The sequence below is a fragment of the Sander lucioperca genome, chromosome 4, assembly GCF_008315115.2.
Source record: "Sander lucioperca isolate FBNREF2018 chromosome 4, SLUC_FBN_1.2, whole genome shotgun sequence".
In the NCBI taxonomy this organism is placed as follows: Eukaryota; Metazoa; Chordata; class Actinopteri; order Perciformes; family Percidae; genus Sander; species Sander lucioperca.
Genome location: NC_050176.1, coordinates 19,867,015 through 19,881,267, shown reverse-complemented (window position 1 = coordinate 19,881,267; position 14,253 = coordinate 19,867,015). Strand labels below are relative to the sequence as shown.

The following is a 14,253-nucleotide window of genomic DNA, read 5'->3' as shown; positions in this document are numbered from 1 at the left end:
CCGTCTCTACGTGAGGAAAGCTGTGAAAGGTGTAATTTTCGGAGGAATCCTAGCCAAATCAGTCTAATACATTGATGCCAATAACACAAAGTTTAGGAGCGCAATACTAATGATTTAGTTTGAAGTTCCTGTGACGTGACGTTTCCTGTCTACGGTTCAGACTCAAACACACGAAGCTCTGAAGCAGACCTGTGCGTCACTGACAGGCATTTTCGACTGGCTGCGTTCCGGCTGTGTTCCGGTTTTGTTCCGCCCTTCGCCACACGCCATACCATACTGGGAGCGTCTCTGAAGCGTAGCATCTTGCTGCCCGACTCGCATATTTTATTGTCTCTACGAGGACTTTACAGAACAATCACGTGTTTATTAAACTAGTATCTACCTTCCACTCCAAGCACTCTTGTAATTAAACTCCATATCTTCTCTTTTCTGGCATTGTCCTGATAAAAAGGATGTCTTGTTGTCATGCATTATTTTTTTCCACCTCCAAGATCAATCTCTATCCGCGTCCGGAAAGCAGCAGAGACGCGCCCAGTGGAAAATGCCCGTTAGTGTCCACTGTCGCTGTAAAAATAAAGATGAGCAGCGTGTCATCCGTGGTCTGTGCAGCTTTAGGTTTATAATGGACGCGCTCTGCTGTGGGCGTATGTGCTCCGTGTATTTCTGCCGTAGTTTCGGTTTTTCACCTCCGATGTAGCGCAGCGTACAGCCACTTCCCTAGCTAAACTTTATGTCATTCGGAGACCAGAGTCTCAAACGGGGCTCTGAGTCTGTCAGAAGGTCTGAGATCTACCATATCAGCAGAGCAATCACGTACTGCACAGCATACTATGGTGCAGGTGGATTATTTTCAGAAATATAGTGACTTTATTCTTGTAATAGCCTATTATAACTTCATCAAAATATCACGACTCCTCCAAATCTCAGAGAACACAGATGGGATGAGTTATATTTTGAATGTGCACAAAGTTTTGAACATGAGCAGAACTCTTGCTCAAACACGTCTAATTAATTTATTTATACTGTTTATTGATCCCCAGTGTGGAAATTACAATTTACACTCTGTTTGTTAGAAGTCACTACACACAGGCCTGAAATACACACACACATGCTAGATGCTCAGGACCTATTCATGCACAAATGGAGAGATGTCAGAGTAAGTGGGCTGCCTGTGCTATATTACAATCCAGGGGCCAGGCCAGTTATGATTAGGCCAAATGTTGGTGCTATTTAACTAACATCTACAAACTGGGCAGGTAAAATAAACATGCACTGTCTATTAACAAGCTGGGCAAGCCAATCCCCGTTTTGCATTGCATTCAGTTTAGTTAAATGGGTCCAGGCTAAGCCCTGAACCTCCTTATGTCCTAGAAATACCCATGTTAGTTGGTCATGTCATCCAGCCCAAGATGTTAATGCTGACAGGATTCCTAATCACTTAAACGTCTGGTGATGGTGTGTAAAGAGTTGAGTCCCCTCCCTCAAAGTCCTAACATGGTCAAAACCCAGTTTTGGTGTCTTCTGAGCAGCAGGGATAACAATGGTGAAGGTTGGTCAGTCAGTCTGTCCATCTGGCTGTCTTGATATTAATGCATTTTCTTTGAAATGGCTTTAAAAAGAACAATTATTTAGAGGATTCAGCTTTTTAATAAAGGTATAAAGACGGCCATTTGTATTGTTTTTCCAAACCAATTCTCAAGCATCAAACCAGTTGAGGCTTGTTGTGTGTCTGTGCTGGTGAACATGCGGGGGACACGCTGGTTGGTGCGCTAGACTAGAGCTGAAGCGATTTAGTCAATCAACAGGCATTAAACAAATATTTTGATCATGGTTTTAGTACTTTCTCTCCACATTTTAGCTTCTCAAATGTGAGGATGTACTGCTTTTCTTTGTGATATGTGATGGTAAACGGAATATCTTTTGGTTTTGGCTGGAATGTCTAATTGATGCTACTACTGTTTTTCTTTAATTTGGCAATAGTGTTTTCTGGGCTGTTGTAGCTGTCAGTGGACATTGGAGCAATTTAAAGAGAGAGGTTCTTCATTTGAAGAATAGAATCTTAGGAATAGAGTTAAAGGGTAATTTTCTTTTCTTTTTTTTAACCTGTACCCTATTTTCCCATGTTTTGTGTGTAAGTGACTGATGGGAACAGCAATCTTTGAAATATGGTCCTGTATTAAGTGAGAATGTTGTGACTTGTAGCCGCAGACCGGGCTTTTATGTAATCCTATAGGGCAAATGTGCATCGTCAATTTTTTTGGGGGGGTGTAGTAGTACATCAGTATGTGTGTGTGTGTATATATATATATATATATATATATATATATATATATATATATATATATATATATATTTTACATCACATCAGTAATATATAATTAATACATCTCTGTAGTGCAGACTCTGTACTACACACTACACTAAATATTAAATTTAAACAATAACATAATTAATAAATAACCAGCTTTTCAAAATAACAGTTGCAATGAGCAATTTTAAGCTCATTAAACAATTTTCAAAAAAAGTGCTATAACAATTTTACTGGCATTGCTCCCATTATCCTCCGTGACACGCACTCTTCCACTTCTCCTGACAACTCTTCTCCAAAACTGCTCTGAGATAACAGAGCTCAGCCCATAGCTTCACACACTCCAGCTTCACACACTCCAGCTTCACACACTCCAGCAGATAGTATGCGTGAAATAAAAACAGGACACGTAATTTCACTGTGTGTAACTACGCTAACTAACCGTGTATTGTGAACCGCGTGTAGTAAACGGACAACAGCTGTGTCTCAAAGACCGGGCAACAGCCGGGACATTGCGAAACCACTTGCGAGAGGTGATGGATAGTTCTAGTCACTTCGTCATGTATTCACGTTGTTGAAACAAGAGAAGAAAGCCTCACTGATGTGAAGAACGGGACAGAGAAACATATCCGCGCTATTGTCCGAGATACACTTGACGGCCTTTTGTGCAGCGGATTTTTTTTTTTTTTTTTGACGACCTAGTTAAGGCGGTAGGATTCCCCAGCTTAGGCGGGCCGCCCGAGCTGCAAAGTGCTACGGGAAACCCTGACGTTATAATGCTCGCCTAGCTGCCAGCGTGGCACTCCCTCATACTCTGCAACTGACTAGCTAGCAGTACTTACTGCACATGTGCGAATCCCAACAAAGATGGTACAGAAGTGAGATGCCTCACTCTGTAGCTAAAACAGAGAGCTCATCACACAGGGTGAAAAGAGGAGCTGCAGCAATGTGCAGTACAACAAATATATGGTGTTTTCTGAAAATTAAACCACATAAACCTATTCTGGTACAACCTCTAAATACAATTATGAACCTGAAAATGAGCATAATATGAGCACTTTAAGACCTTTTTGTTTAACCAGAAATAGCTCTGAGATCTCTAGCGCTAAACCCACCAGACTCCATTTAAAAAACTATACTTTTAGCATGTATAGAGCCATAATATTTTCACATGTAAATCTGTAAACTATTAGCCTGGGAAAACCCTGACGAACTTCTGGCAAATTTGAGATTTGCTCTGCTAGTCAGTCTGGCCAAGAGCCCATTCAAGCCCATTTCCAATTTTTCCAAATCGAGGCACCAATCACCAATCAATTTTCAACCCATTGAGGCGGGCTTTACACAATGACAATAGCGCAGCGACGACAAACAGCTTTTTGTTTACATTCAACATGACGGCCACCGAAGCGCAGCAACCCGTTGATGCCGCTGTCGTTGCTACGTCACCCGGATCGTTGGTCTGATTGGTTGAAGGACTATCCAATTGTGCCCAGAGGCATTTGAGCGGCGTCCCTTTGGAAATGGGCTGTGGATGAACCTTGCCCAGACCCACTCTCAGTTACAACTGAGAGTGGGTCTGGTGTCAACCAGGCTAGTAAACTATGTGTTTATTTTAACCAAAACTAGAGTTGTGATTGTTGGGAAAGTTGAAGGAAGACCAAAAGGGCTTTTCATATTTTGTTTTTGAATCAAGTGTAAGTTTACGATGCTTAAATTACTGTTTATTTACATGGAGTCTGGTGTCTTTAGTGAACGTATTTTCGTGGATGTTTTTATGTTTAAAAAAAAAAAAAAAAGGATCTTACTCTTGGTCGACCTCCTTAGAAATCCTTTCCATAGTTTTGTCAGACACTTAGAATAACTATCTGAGCCTGTCAGTGGCAAAACGAGCATTTTTGTGAATGTAAATGGAAGGTGCACAATTGCCCAATAACTTGCATTGTAGCTTGTTTTGCTGACAGTGTTGTTCGCCGACAGCAGCGATCTTGTTTAATACTGGACCAATGTCAAAGATTGTTGTTTCTATCTGTCACTTAGACACAAACATAGGGTTGAAAAAAACAACAAAGTTACCCTTTAAATAACACACAAAAGTGTTGACTCTAGCAGGGCACTCCTTTAAAGATGACTTTTTAACACTTGAACCGTAGTCCTTCCACTTCCTTCCTTCTGTTGGTCATCAGCTGTCTGAGTCTTTTGTCAACTGAGTCCAATCTTGCTTTTACTCATGTACACATACATGCACAATCTCAAATCAGCTGCTGCTTCCCTGCTTCAAGGCACCCATTCCCAAAGCTCATTATCACAGGATCACACACACACACACACACACACACACACACACACACACACACACACACACACACACACACACACACACACAACAAAAACACAGTGGAGCTCCAAAAGTAGCTACTGGAGAGGAGAGTTTCCTGTTTTAACTTTGGCTTGTGGTTGGTTGCTTGTAGCGTTCCATACATGTTGTGCAAAGCAACATAGATTGTAGCAGCTGCTTTGTTGGTGTACAGTAGGAAGTCTTTATATGACATGGATATCTGCCTGTTGTGGGTTAAGTACATTCAACTCATAACTGATTTAAAAATAAATCCTTTCTCAAGCTGCATGGTTTTCTATTGCGTGTTCATAGTGCTGTTCATAGTGCACACAGTGCCTGAGGTGGGACAAATCATTGTACTAAATGTATCCTGTTTGATTGAAACTGTGTTATTTGGTAATGAGGATATTATTTTGTTGTGCCCAGCTTAAGGAAATTCCTTAAAACAAAATACACCGTGGGTCGGAGAGAAACATATTTTCAATTGCTCTGTATGTCTGGCACATAATGCATAATTGACAATAAAGTTGACTTGACTATTGATTTAGCTGTTAAAAGTATTTAATGGTTGGTTAGGAAGTGTGGAACCTTTTTCTTAAAGGGGAACTATGCAGTTTTTGTAACTTAATTTACCTTAACTGAACAGCTTAGACAGTTCCCTCTCCTTCCAGCAACACATAAACCACCTTCAATCTAGATTTAAGTCTAGGATCGGTTTCCTATTCCGCAACAGGGCCTCCTTCACTCACGCTGCCAAACTCGCTTTGGTGAAAATGACAATTTTACCAATTCTAGATTTCAGTGATGTCATATACAGAACTGCCTCAAACTCTCTCCTGAAAAAAATGGATGTTGTCTACCACAGTGCCATACGTTTTGTGACCAGAGCCCCTTATAACACCCACCATTGCAACCTCTATGCATTAGTTGGCTGTCCCTCGTTACACACCCGACGCCTCACTCACGGGTATCAACTCATTTACAAATCCTTGCTAGGCAAAGCCCTGCTGTACCTACGCTCACTGGTCACTAGAGCTTTACCCACCCGCAGCCTTCGCTCAAGCAGTTACATCTCCTTGGTCACTCCAAAAGCCCACACCTCCTTAGTCTGCCACTCCTTCCAGTTCTCAGCTGCAAATGACTGGAATGAACTACAAAAAACCCTGAAACTCAAAATCCTTATCTCACTAACTGCCTTCAAAGCACGTCTGCCTGTGCTCCTATCACTGTATGTGCTAACTGTTCCCCGTCTTTCATCCACTGTTTTTGCACACCCTTACTCCATTATCTCTGTTATGCCCCATCGCATAGTTGCACAGATGCACATCTTCACCTGCATTGCACTTATCTCATCATATCTGTTTACGCTAATTTACACTATTCACCTGCCCTTGCAAGCTCAACCGTTATTGCTTTCCACCTTCGTTGTCACACAATTTTTGCACATCTACTGATCTACTTCCCTATCTAGACCACAATCTGCACTAACTGTATATTGACTATATTGACTCTTTACTACATTTCAGTATTTATATAGTCTGTCTATTCTTGTCAGGGTTTCCTGCAGAAAATGTGTTAGTTAAGGTGGTAGGTCTGCCATCTGACCGGAGGGGGGGGGGGCCTGTTAGTGTACACTAAATATCACATTTTAATATATAATTAATACATCACTACACTAAATATTTAATTTAAATAATAATAAATAATTAATAACCAGCTTTTCAAAATAACAGTTGAAATATGCAATTTTAAGATCATTAAACTATTTGCAAAAAAAGTGCTATAACAGTTTTACTGGCATTGCTCCCATTATCCTCTGTCACACGCACTCTTCCACTTTGCCCGACAACTCTTCTCTAAAACAAACAGCTCTGAGATAACAGAGCTCAGCCCATAGCTTCACACACTCCAGCAGATAGTATGCGTGAAATAAAAACAGGACACGTAATTTCACTGTGTGTAACTACGCTAACTAACCGTGTATTGTGAACCGCATGTAGTGATTAAAAAAGAAAACAGACAACAGCTGTGTCTCAAAGACCGGGCAACAGCCGGGACGTTGAGAATCCACACGCGAGAGGTGATGATAGTTCCAGTCAATTCGTCATGTATTCACTTCACGAAGAAATGGCCAAAACTGCATAGCGCCCCTTTAAATATCCTCATTACATGAAGTACTTTGTAATAATGTTTTTTTGTAATGTTTTGTTCAACCCAAGTCAATGTGTCAAATGTAGTGTTATATGACACAATTGAGTCATGTGTTTTTTATTTGCAACCTTCATTTGAGTGTGTCATTATTTTCATATGCAAAGGCTTCATTAAAGTTATGATCCATGACCTCCAGTACTTGCCTCCCCTCTTTGTGTGATAGCTAATTTCTGTGCTGGCATGCTCATAGTCCCTTTGTTAGGTTTACGGTATATTTTACAGTGGTACGTAAAATATACAAAACAATTTTTTGTGAAACCGATGAGATAAAGAGAAGTACTGTCCTTCGGCCTAATGTTTGTCCCTCTTGTACTTTTCTTCTCTTCACCAGCTCCTCTCTATATACACGGGAGAATGGGAGGCCCTTGCATTTTCAGCCCCCAGCGTTGGAGTTTGGGATGCAGTAAGTACTGTACTCACTTCCTAGTTTAATATGACATGCCTTAACAAGCATAGATGTTATTCATTTCTTTCTGAAAATGATGAAACTCTTTATTACAATAACAAAAAATATACTTAATTTCGCCATCTCTCAGTCTTGAGTGATGTGGAAAACTCCACTGACTTAATTTAAGTTAAAATAAGACTGGCGCTATAGCAAGTGACCTGTCCCTGTGATGAATGCCACAGCAAGGGGATATTTCATAAAGGAAGGGGCCCTTCAACCTTAAAGAGCAGACAGGATATCCAAGTATGGCACTAAGCTCCCTTTCCCAGCATCCAGACACATACTGAAGAGGGTTGACCTCAGTCAAAAGGGTTGGGAATTTCATGGTCCCTATTGCTCCTGTTAAGAGCAAACAGTCACAAGCAGCTTCTATTTTGTAGTATTTTGTATCATACATTTGGAATGTAGAAAGCAGGCAAATTACCAACAATCCTGATTACTGGATAAATATTTGGAGAGTGAAATATTGCGTCAGGAAATTTGCAGTTGAGAACCAAACCATATAGAATATGACATTAAATACCCACATGCCAGTTTGTGGTTTCCTATTCTCTTTGTGATCTGTGGGAACAGTTGTATTTATACTGTTCAGTTTCAACAGACGTATTGGGTTAAGTAATGCAGAAGATGTCACCAAAGACCATGTGTTTGAAGTATTGGAAAACACTATTGGAAAGCAAGATCAAAATAAAATAAACTACTAGATGTTAAAATATGTGCAATGATACAGCTGATGTATGTACCCAAACAGGACAAAAATAAAGCTGTATGAAAGGGAAAGTTAAATTGACCAGGTGAACTGCAAATGACCAGACACACCACTTTATATGTGTTCCAGCGTGTATGCATGCTTGGCTGTCTGGCTTGCTGGTGTTTATTAAGTTATTTTACAGACAATATCTGCAGCAGACTGCATTATGATGTGGTAGTGCTGGGCGGTATGACCAAAAATTTGTATCACGGTATTTTTTAAGATTCTGGCGGTTTCACGGTATATCACGGTATTTTCTTTCTTTTGCTTGACTGGGCCTTTACATAGATTTATAATGGCTTATTCTATTGTCAGGAGTACATAGAATATCACAAAAACATGTTACTAAAAGCTTTGTTTACTAAAGGGTTTGCTTGGCTCCACAACATTATACAATAACGTTATATGAAGGAGAATGCATGAAACAGTTACAGAATCTAAACAATTTTTATTGTGCAAACTGCAAAGTAGTAAAATAAACTTAAATCAAATGAATACACATACAAACAACTTTAACATTGTTTCCCTTTCAAAACAAAATAGTTGTAAGATAGTTCTCTGTTCTTAAATGTGCAGTAGCGACCGGAGCCTCTCCCAGCTTAACAGACTGTTATGCTACCTGGCTAGCTAGCAGCTATAATGTTACCCAGCATGCCTTCCGGCGGTGTAAATTTGTCTCTGTTTAAGTCTCTAATTGTTGTGTGCTATGGTGTTTTATCCTGTTAAAGAGAGTTAGGTGTGGGTTATTAATTGTTGTGTTATGAAGTTACTACCATGAGTGAGAAAGGTACGCAGTTAACAGGGCTCCCGTTCTCAATTCACTCGCAGATTACTTCGGCCGTAGCGCTCTCTGCGGCAACGTATTACGGTATATAAAAAATTCACATCATACGGGAAATTAATACGGTATACAGTATAAACCGGTATACTGCCCAGCACTATGATGTGGTTAGGAAAAGATCATGCCTGCCCATGTCCGAAAATTTGTTTGTGCTTATTAGGCAGAAACTCACAATGCAGTGTGACAAATAATCTAAAACACTACACACTTGACCAGGTTAATAGCTGGAAAGAAAAAGTAGATGATATTTGATTAGACCACTCCAGCCTAAGATCTTAAACCATCTCCTCTATAATGTTGAGCATGTACTTCAGTTGCTTAAAATAAAAGTAAAGTCAAACTCTCACATGCCAACAGGAAGTGAAAGATGCGCCAGTCGAGGCTTGACAGAACACCTCAAATAAAAATGTCAAAAATGTAGAATTTAAAGGGTGTAGTTATTTTTTAAAAATGACATACTACTCACCTTAAATTGGCTGCCTAAATCACAACAAAGGACTTTAATTTTGTGTTCAAAAGTACTCAAATTGATGCTGAAATTTTCACTTCTTTCTTTATATTAAATGTTTTGACTCGAGACATACATTTTAGATGATGAAAATGATGAAATATTTAAGGCTGCGTTGAGAGACCCTTAATTATGATGCTGTTCTGTCTGTCTTTACAGGCTGCTGGGGCTGCCAAGAGCTGAAACCATATATATACACAACCCCAGCCAGGAAGTTCCTGTGACACTGCTGTCAATGTTTACATCCAGCAGGCATTTTTACATACCTTTCTTTCACAGAAGAGTAAGTGTATGTGTGTCAGTGTTTGTAGACCTTTAGCTGCACTATATAGTCACAAGTAATAATGTTAAAGTATTAATTTGGCTCTGACTTGTGTGTCTTGTTCTTTTGTAGAAATGTCTGAAACAACTTCTCATGTTTTGCTCTCTGTCCTAGGTGATCCCTCCCAGAGGGAAGGCATCTTTTAAACTTATTTTCCTCCCGTCTGAGGAGGGCAATGTAGAAAACACATTATTTATAAACACATCGGCCCATGGGCTGCTGTCATACCAGGTCAGTTTCATCAATACACCTCCTGCTGTAAAGACTCAGATCATGTTCTGTTAAAACAGTGGTGAAGTCCCACATCATAATGCAAGTGGTCCTTTTCCCTCAGCTTTTATCTCCAGATAGTGAAGTGAAAGCTGCTCACATGTTGGATGTGTTACCACAATGTGTGTCCCTGCTATGACAGTTTACAAATAAAACTTCAATCATATCAAACTTTCTTTTTCGTTAAGAATTTGTGATCCAAAACAGCACCAGACCAGACTGCTAGTTTAATGCTGCTCATAGCATAGCTGGCATCCACCATGTTTGTTTTCACTTTTCATCCCGCAATCACATACTCCTAAACAAAGGAAGTCAAAAACACAGTTGTTTATGCTAAAAGAAAATCATGTTTGACTTTTGTTTAATATTAACTGGTGTTGACCCCGCATTGCGTGATCAGGACCTAAAACGAAAGAAAAGTACAAGTAGATCACCATGAAACTAGTAGAAACGTTCAGAAAAGGTTTCACACAACCGGTGCGTTTGTTCTTACAGCTGCTATTATGACATTTGTTAACGTTTTTGTCTTTACTTCACCTTTTGGAGAATAATAAAAATAGTTTAGAAATGTGCATTCACATGCTTCAAACTGCTGTATCCTCTTACTTGGATTCCAGTCCCAGAGTCTGCCTTGTTATTCCACCCCAACTGGTTGTGCTACCTCTTTAGGGTTTATCAGACCTCTTCAATTTCACAGGCTTTGGTCACTGCTTGGTGATAGTTATGTCTTTCCACTTTCATCTTACTTGTGTAACATGCTTTTTGCATGTTCATAAGGAGCAGTTACAATGTTTGGCCTGAGAAAACTGAACCTCTGCGACAGAATTCAGTTGTTAGTCAACCGCACTGGAACCAAAGCAAATACGAATTACCTATATAGATTTTCTCCAATTACATTAGGAGTGTGTATTATGTTGTGAGTTTTGCCTATCTCACATTAAACCATGCACCACAGTGCTTCTCACATGTAGCTTATAAATGGCAAGCAAACACGCCCAGACACGCAGACACTTGGACTCCCATGCACTGCCTCCAACAGTGCCACTCCCTTCACGTGCCTCAAATACATGTAAATGTTTTCAGTCATTCGCTTGTTTTTTTATGTTGCCAGTGAGATCAACAACGCAAATCTTTGATCTGCATTTTTCTCAAACATATATCTGTCGACTAATTGTACAGTCATTATCTTTCCTTTCATTCCCTTTTCTGAACAATTGAAATAATGGTGCCATAAACCTACGTTTTTATATAGCTAAAAGTGTTTTGTGCTCAGTACTACGCCTGATGGTTGGTCCTTAGGCAACGAGTGAAAAATACTTGAATACAAATGAATTTGTTTGGGAAATGATACACTCTTTGTTGAGCTACATTATTGAGAACTTGCATTCTTTTTCTTTATTCGTAATCACAAACATCATCTACCATGTTACGAACTGCTCCAAAAGTTCAGTTTGGGCCCACTAACCAACACTACTCCTTTTGTTTGCCTTTTTGCTGCCTGGCCTTAATATAATGCATATGGTGTTGAGAATCCTTTTATAAATGTTAACTGTTCCATTTCCAGGTATTTGGTGTGGGGGTTCACCGGGATTCATTAAAGTCTGTCCAAAGTAAGGATAGTCTGCTAGTATTCCCTCACATCCAGAGCATTAAGCTGACCCAAACTCAGGTATGTATTTAAATGTCTCTGTGTTTGTTTGTGCAGGCCATACATAGTAGTGACTAACGTGTCATCATTGGAAACGGCTGATTTCCCTTTTCCTGCCAGCCCTGATAACAGACGCCTGCATACTAACAAATAGAGGCTTTGTGATACACACTGACAAGCTCTTGCTGTCACTTTTTTTCCTGCCCAAAACTGTAAACGTTTGCCTGCAGAGTATAACCACAAACTGTCCATTTAAAATGACATGCTTTGTACAATTATTCATTTGTACACGCTTCAAAGCCATGAAAACCAATGACAAATTGGTGCACGGAGCTGCATTGAAAGTGTGTGAGAAGCGATCTGAAAGAAGTCCTCGCCTCCACAACAGGAAGTGGGGTGGCGGTTGCAAAATGTCAGCTTGCCAAGTGCAGAGACTTTAGCTCTCATAATCCCTCAGACTGCTGCTTGTGCTGAATGCAGACGTTTGTCCTCTCAGCAAGCTCCCCACGTTTTAACATATGGGTAACAAAGACACGCGCCACCTGTACAGTATACTTATCATCATCAAGTCGGTGCACTTGTTTCAAATTCGTATTGTCAGGTTTTTTTTTTTTTGTGTGTCTTTTTTGCATTCCTGCCTCAAATCACACATAATGTTTAAGCTGATACTTTGTTCCACAAAGCGTTGTCTGTTAGTTGGATTTTTTTAAAAGTTATAAAGTAGGTGTTATGTGTGATCACACTTTGTGCCTATTGTTTTTTATTTTACCTTTTTATTTTGCCAGGAATATTCCCATTGAGATTCAGAATCTTTTCTACAAGAGTGTCCTGGCTAAGACAGCACCAAAGATTACATCAAACGATAAATTAGCAGTGTTCAGTAACAGGACATGGACATTGAGTGGTCAAATATCCCTTAATTCTGTTTTTTAAATATTCCATATTAATAAAATAATCAAGTTTAAAGTGACTCTGTAGCTCACACCAAGATGAGGGTGCAACAACTTTAAAAGCACAGTTACCAATCGCGCCTTCTTCTACTAGACACTGCTGCTGACATTTTAATATATGTTGATGGTGTGGAGCGTTTAGTGTCATATTTGACAGCCTTTTACACAGGTTTAAATGTAGATGCAATACATGTGGATACAATATACCCCCTTGCAAAGTCCACGATGATCAACATTTGTATTAGTAATTCCCTGGACAATGTTTAAAACCATGTTTAAAGATTGCAGGAGTTGACAATGTGTTCATTGAATCTTAATAATGTGCAGTACATGACTAGCTCCACTAGAGTTTAGTCATGTGGGGCCTTGTAGTAGCCACTGATGATTAAAGGCCTTGTGTGTATGTGTGTGTGTGTATATATATATGTGTGTGTATATATATATATATATATATATATATATATATATATATATATATATATATATATATATATATATATATATATATATATATATATATATATATAAATATAAATAAATAAATAAATAAATTTAAATAAATTAAATAAATATAAATAAAGATGACCACTCAACTTGCTGGTGTTTCTATATATCATTTAATGCTTACATTAATCTTTTAATGCCATAATTGCATGTTCGGTCATGCTGTTTCTCCTGCAGGAAGATGCCTCCAACATCACTATACTGGGTCTACTCCTGGAGTGCAGCTTACCGAAGAGTTTGCTTAACAATCCTCAGGTACTTGAAAATCCCCTCTGCACATGTTCTAAGACATGTGAAATACTCTGCTTGGAATTAGTATTTGTATCTTGTGTAGTTTTTCTACCAAAAAAGGTCCAATTACTTTAAAATCTTAAAATTACATCTACTCCTACAAGTAGTCAAATATTTATCATTTCAACGGTTTAGCCGCTGGACACAATATGTCTCCTCCTTCACTGTAAAATCAAATCTCAGTGTATACAAACCAGAGGTTTTAAGTTTCCACATCACACCTGTGTGTAAAATGCATACAGGATCACAATTGCTTTTCAAACTAGTTGTGCTGTTATGGAGACAGAGAGGAACCCAGATACTCTACAGTCTTGAAACAACACAAATTTTATTAATTTCTCTGAATTACACTTGTCAATAAAAACATTCTTGAATTTGCAAGCAGTCAGAGCATGAGAAGGTAGGGCATAGGTTAGACTTTAAGGAAAAACACAGAAGTAGAAAGGAGCGCAATTAACCAAGTACTTTTTGTGATGTATGATCTTTCATCATTTTTAGCGTGTTCCTGCTTTGCAGTGAGTAGTGAGTCTTTCTCTCTCCTCTCGTCACGCCCACTCCTCTGAGCAGAAGGCCAGCTAGTCTAAGACTTAAACAGACAGCCGGGCTTGTCATCAGAGCGCCTTCTGTTTCCTCCAGAACCCCTGAGGAGGGCGAGATCTCTTGCCAGACTTTTAATTGCCTTCTCAAGAGACTGTAATTGACGCATTGCTCATGTGGCACAATACGCATGATGCAAGAGGCAGTTGCAGACAACCTTACTATGATGTCATAATTATGCAAACTGAAATCAGCCTGGCGTTCTGTTGCATGAGTTTCCCTGTGGCTCATATCCAAGAACAACACCTGCTCCTCCGTTCCTTTTTTAA

General features: G+C 39.4%; 1 protein-coding gene across 3 annotated transcripts in view; it reads left to right on the top strand.

Annotated features, from left to right (window-relative positions):
* The window catches only part of tmem131l (transmembrane 131 like), a 45,834-nt gene that overhangs the window by 11,867 nt on the left and 19,714 nt on the right, over positions 1-14,253 (top strand). For all 3 annotated transcript variants that reach the window (XM_031302277.2, XM_031302276.2, XM_031302275.2), the window contains exons 4-8: positions 7,186-7,257; positions 9,562-9,685; positions 9,839-9,955; positions 11,559-11,663; positions 13,274-13,351. In XM_031302277.2, the coding sequence (XP_031158137.1) occupies positions 7,186-7,257; positions 9,562-9,685; positions 9,839-9,955; positions 11,559-11,663; positions 13,274-13,351 (496 nt within the window). The remainder of the gene's footprint in view (positions 1-7,185; positions 7,258-9,561; positions 9,686-9,838; positions 9,956-11,558; positions 11,664-13,273; positions 13,352-14,253) is intronic.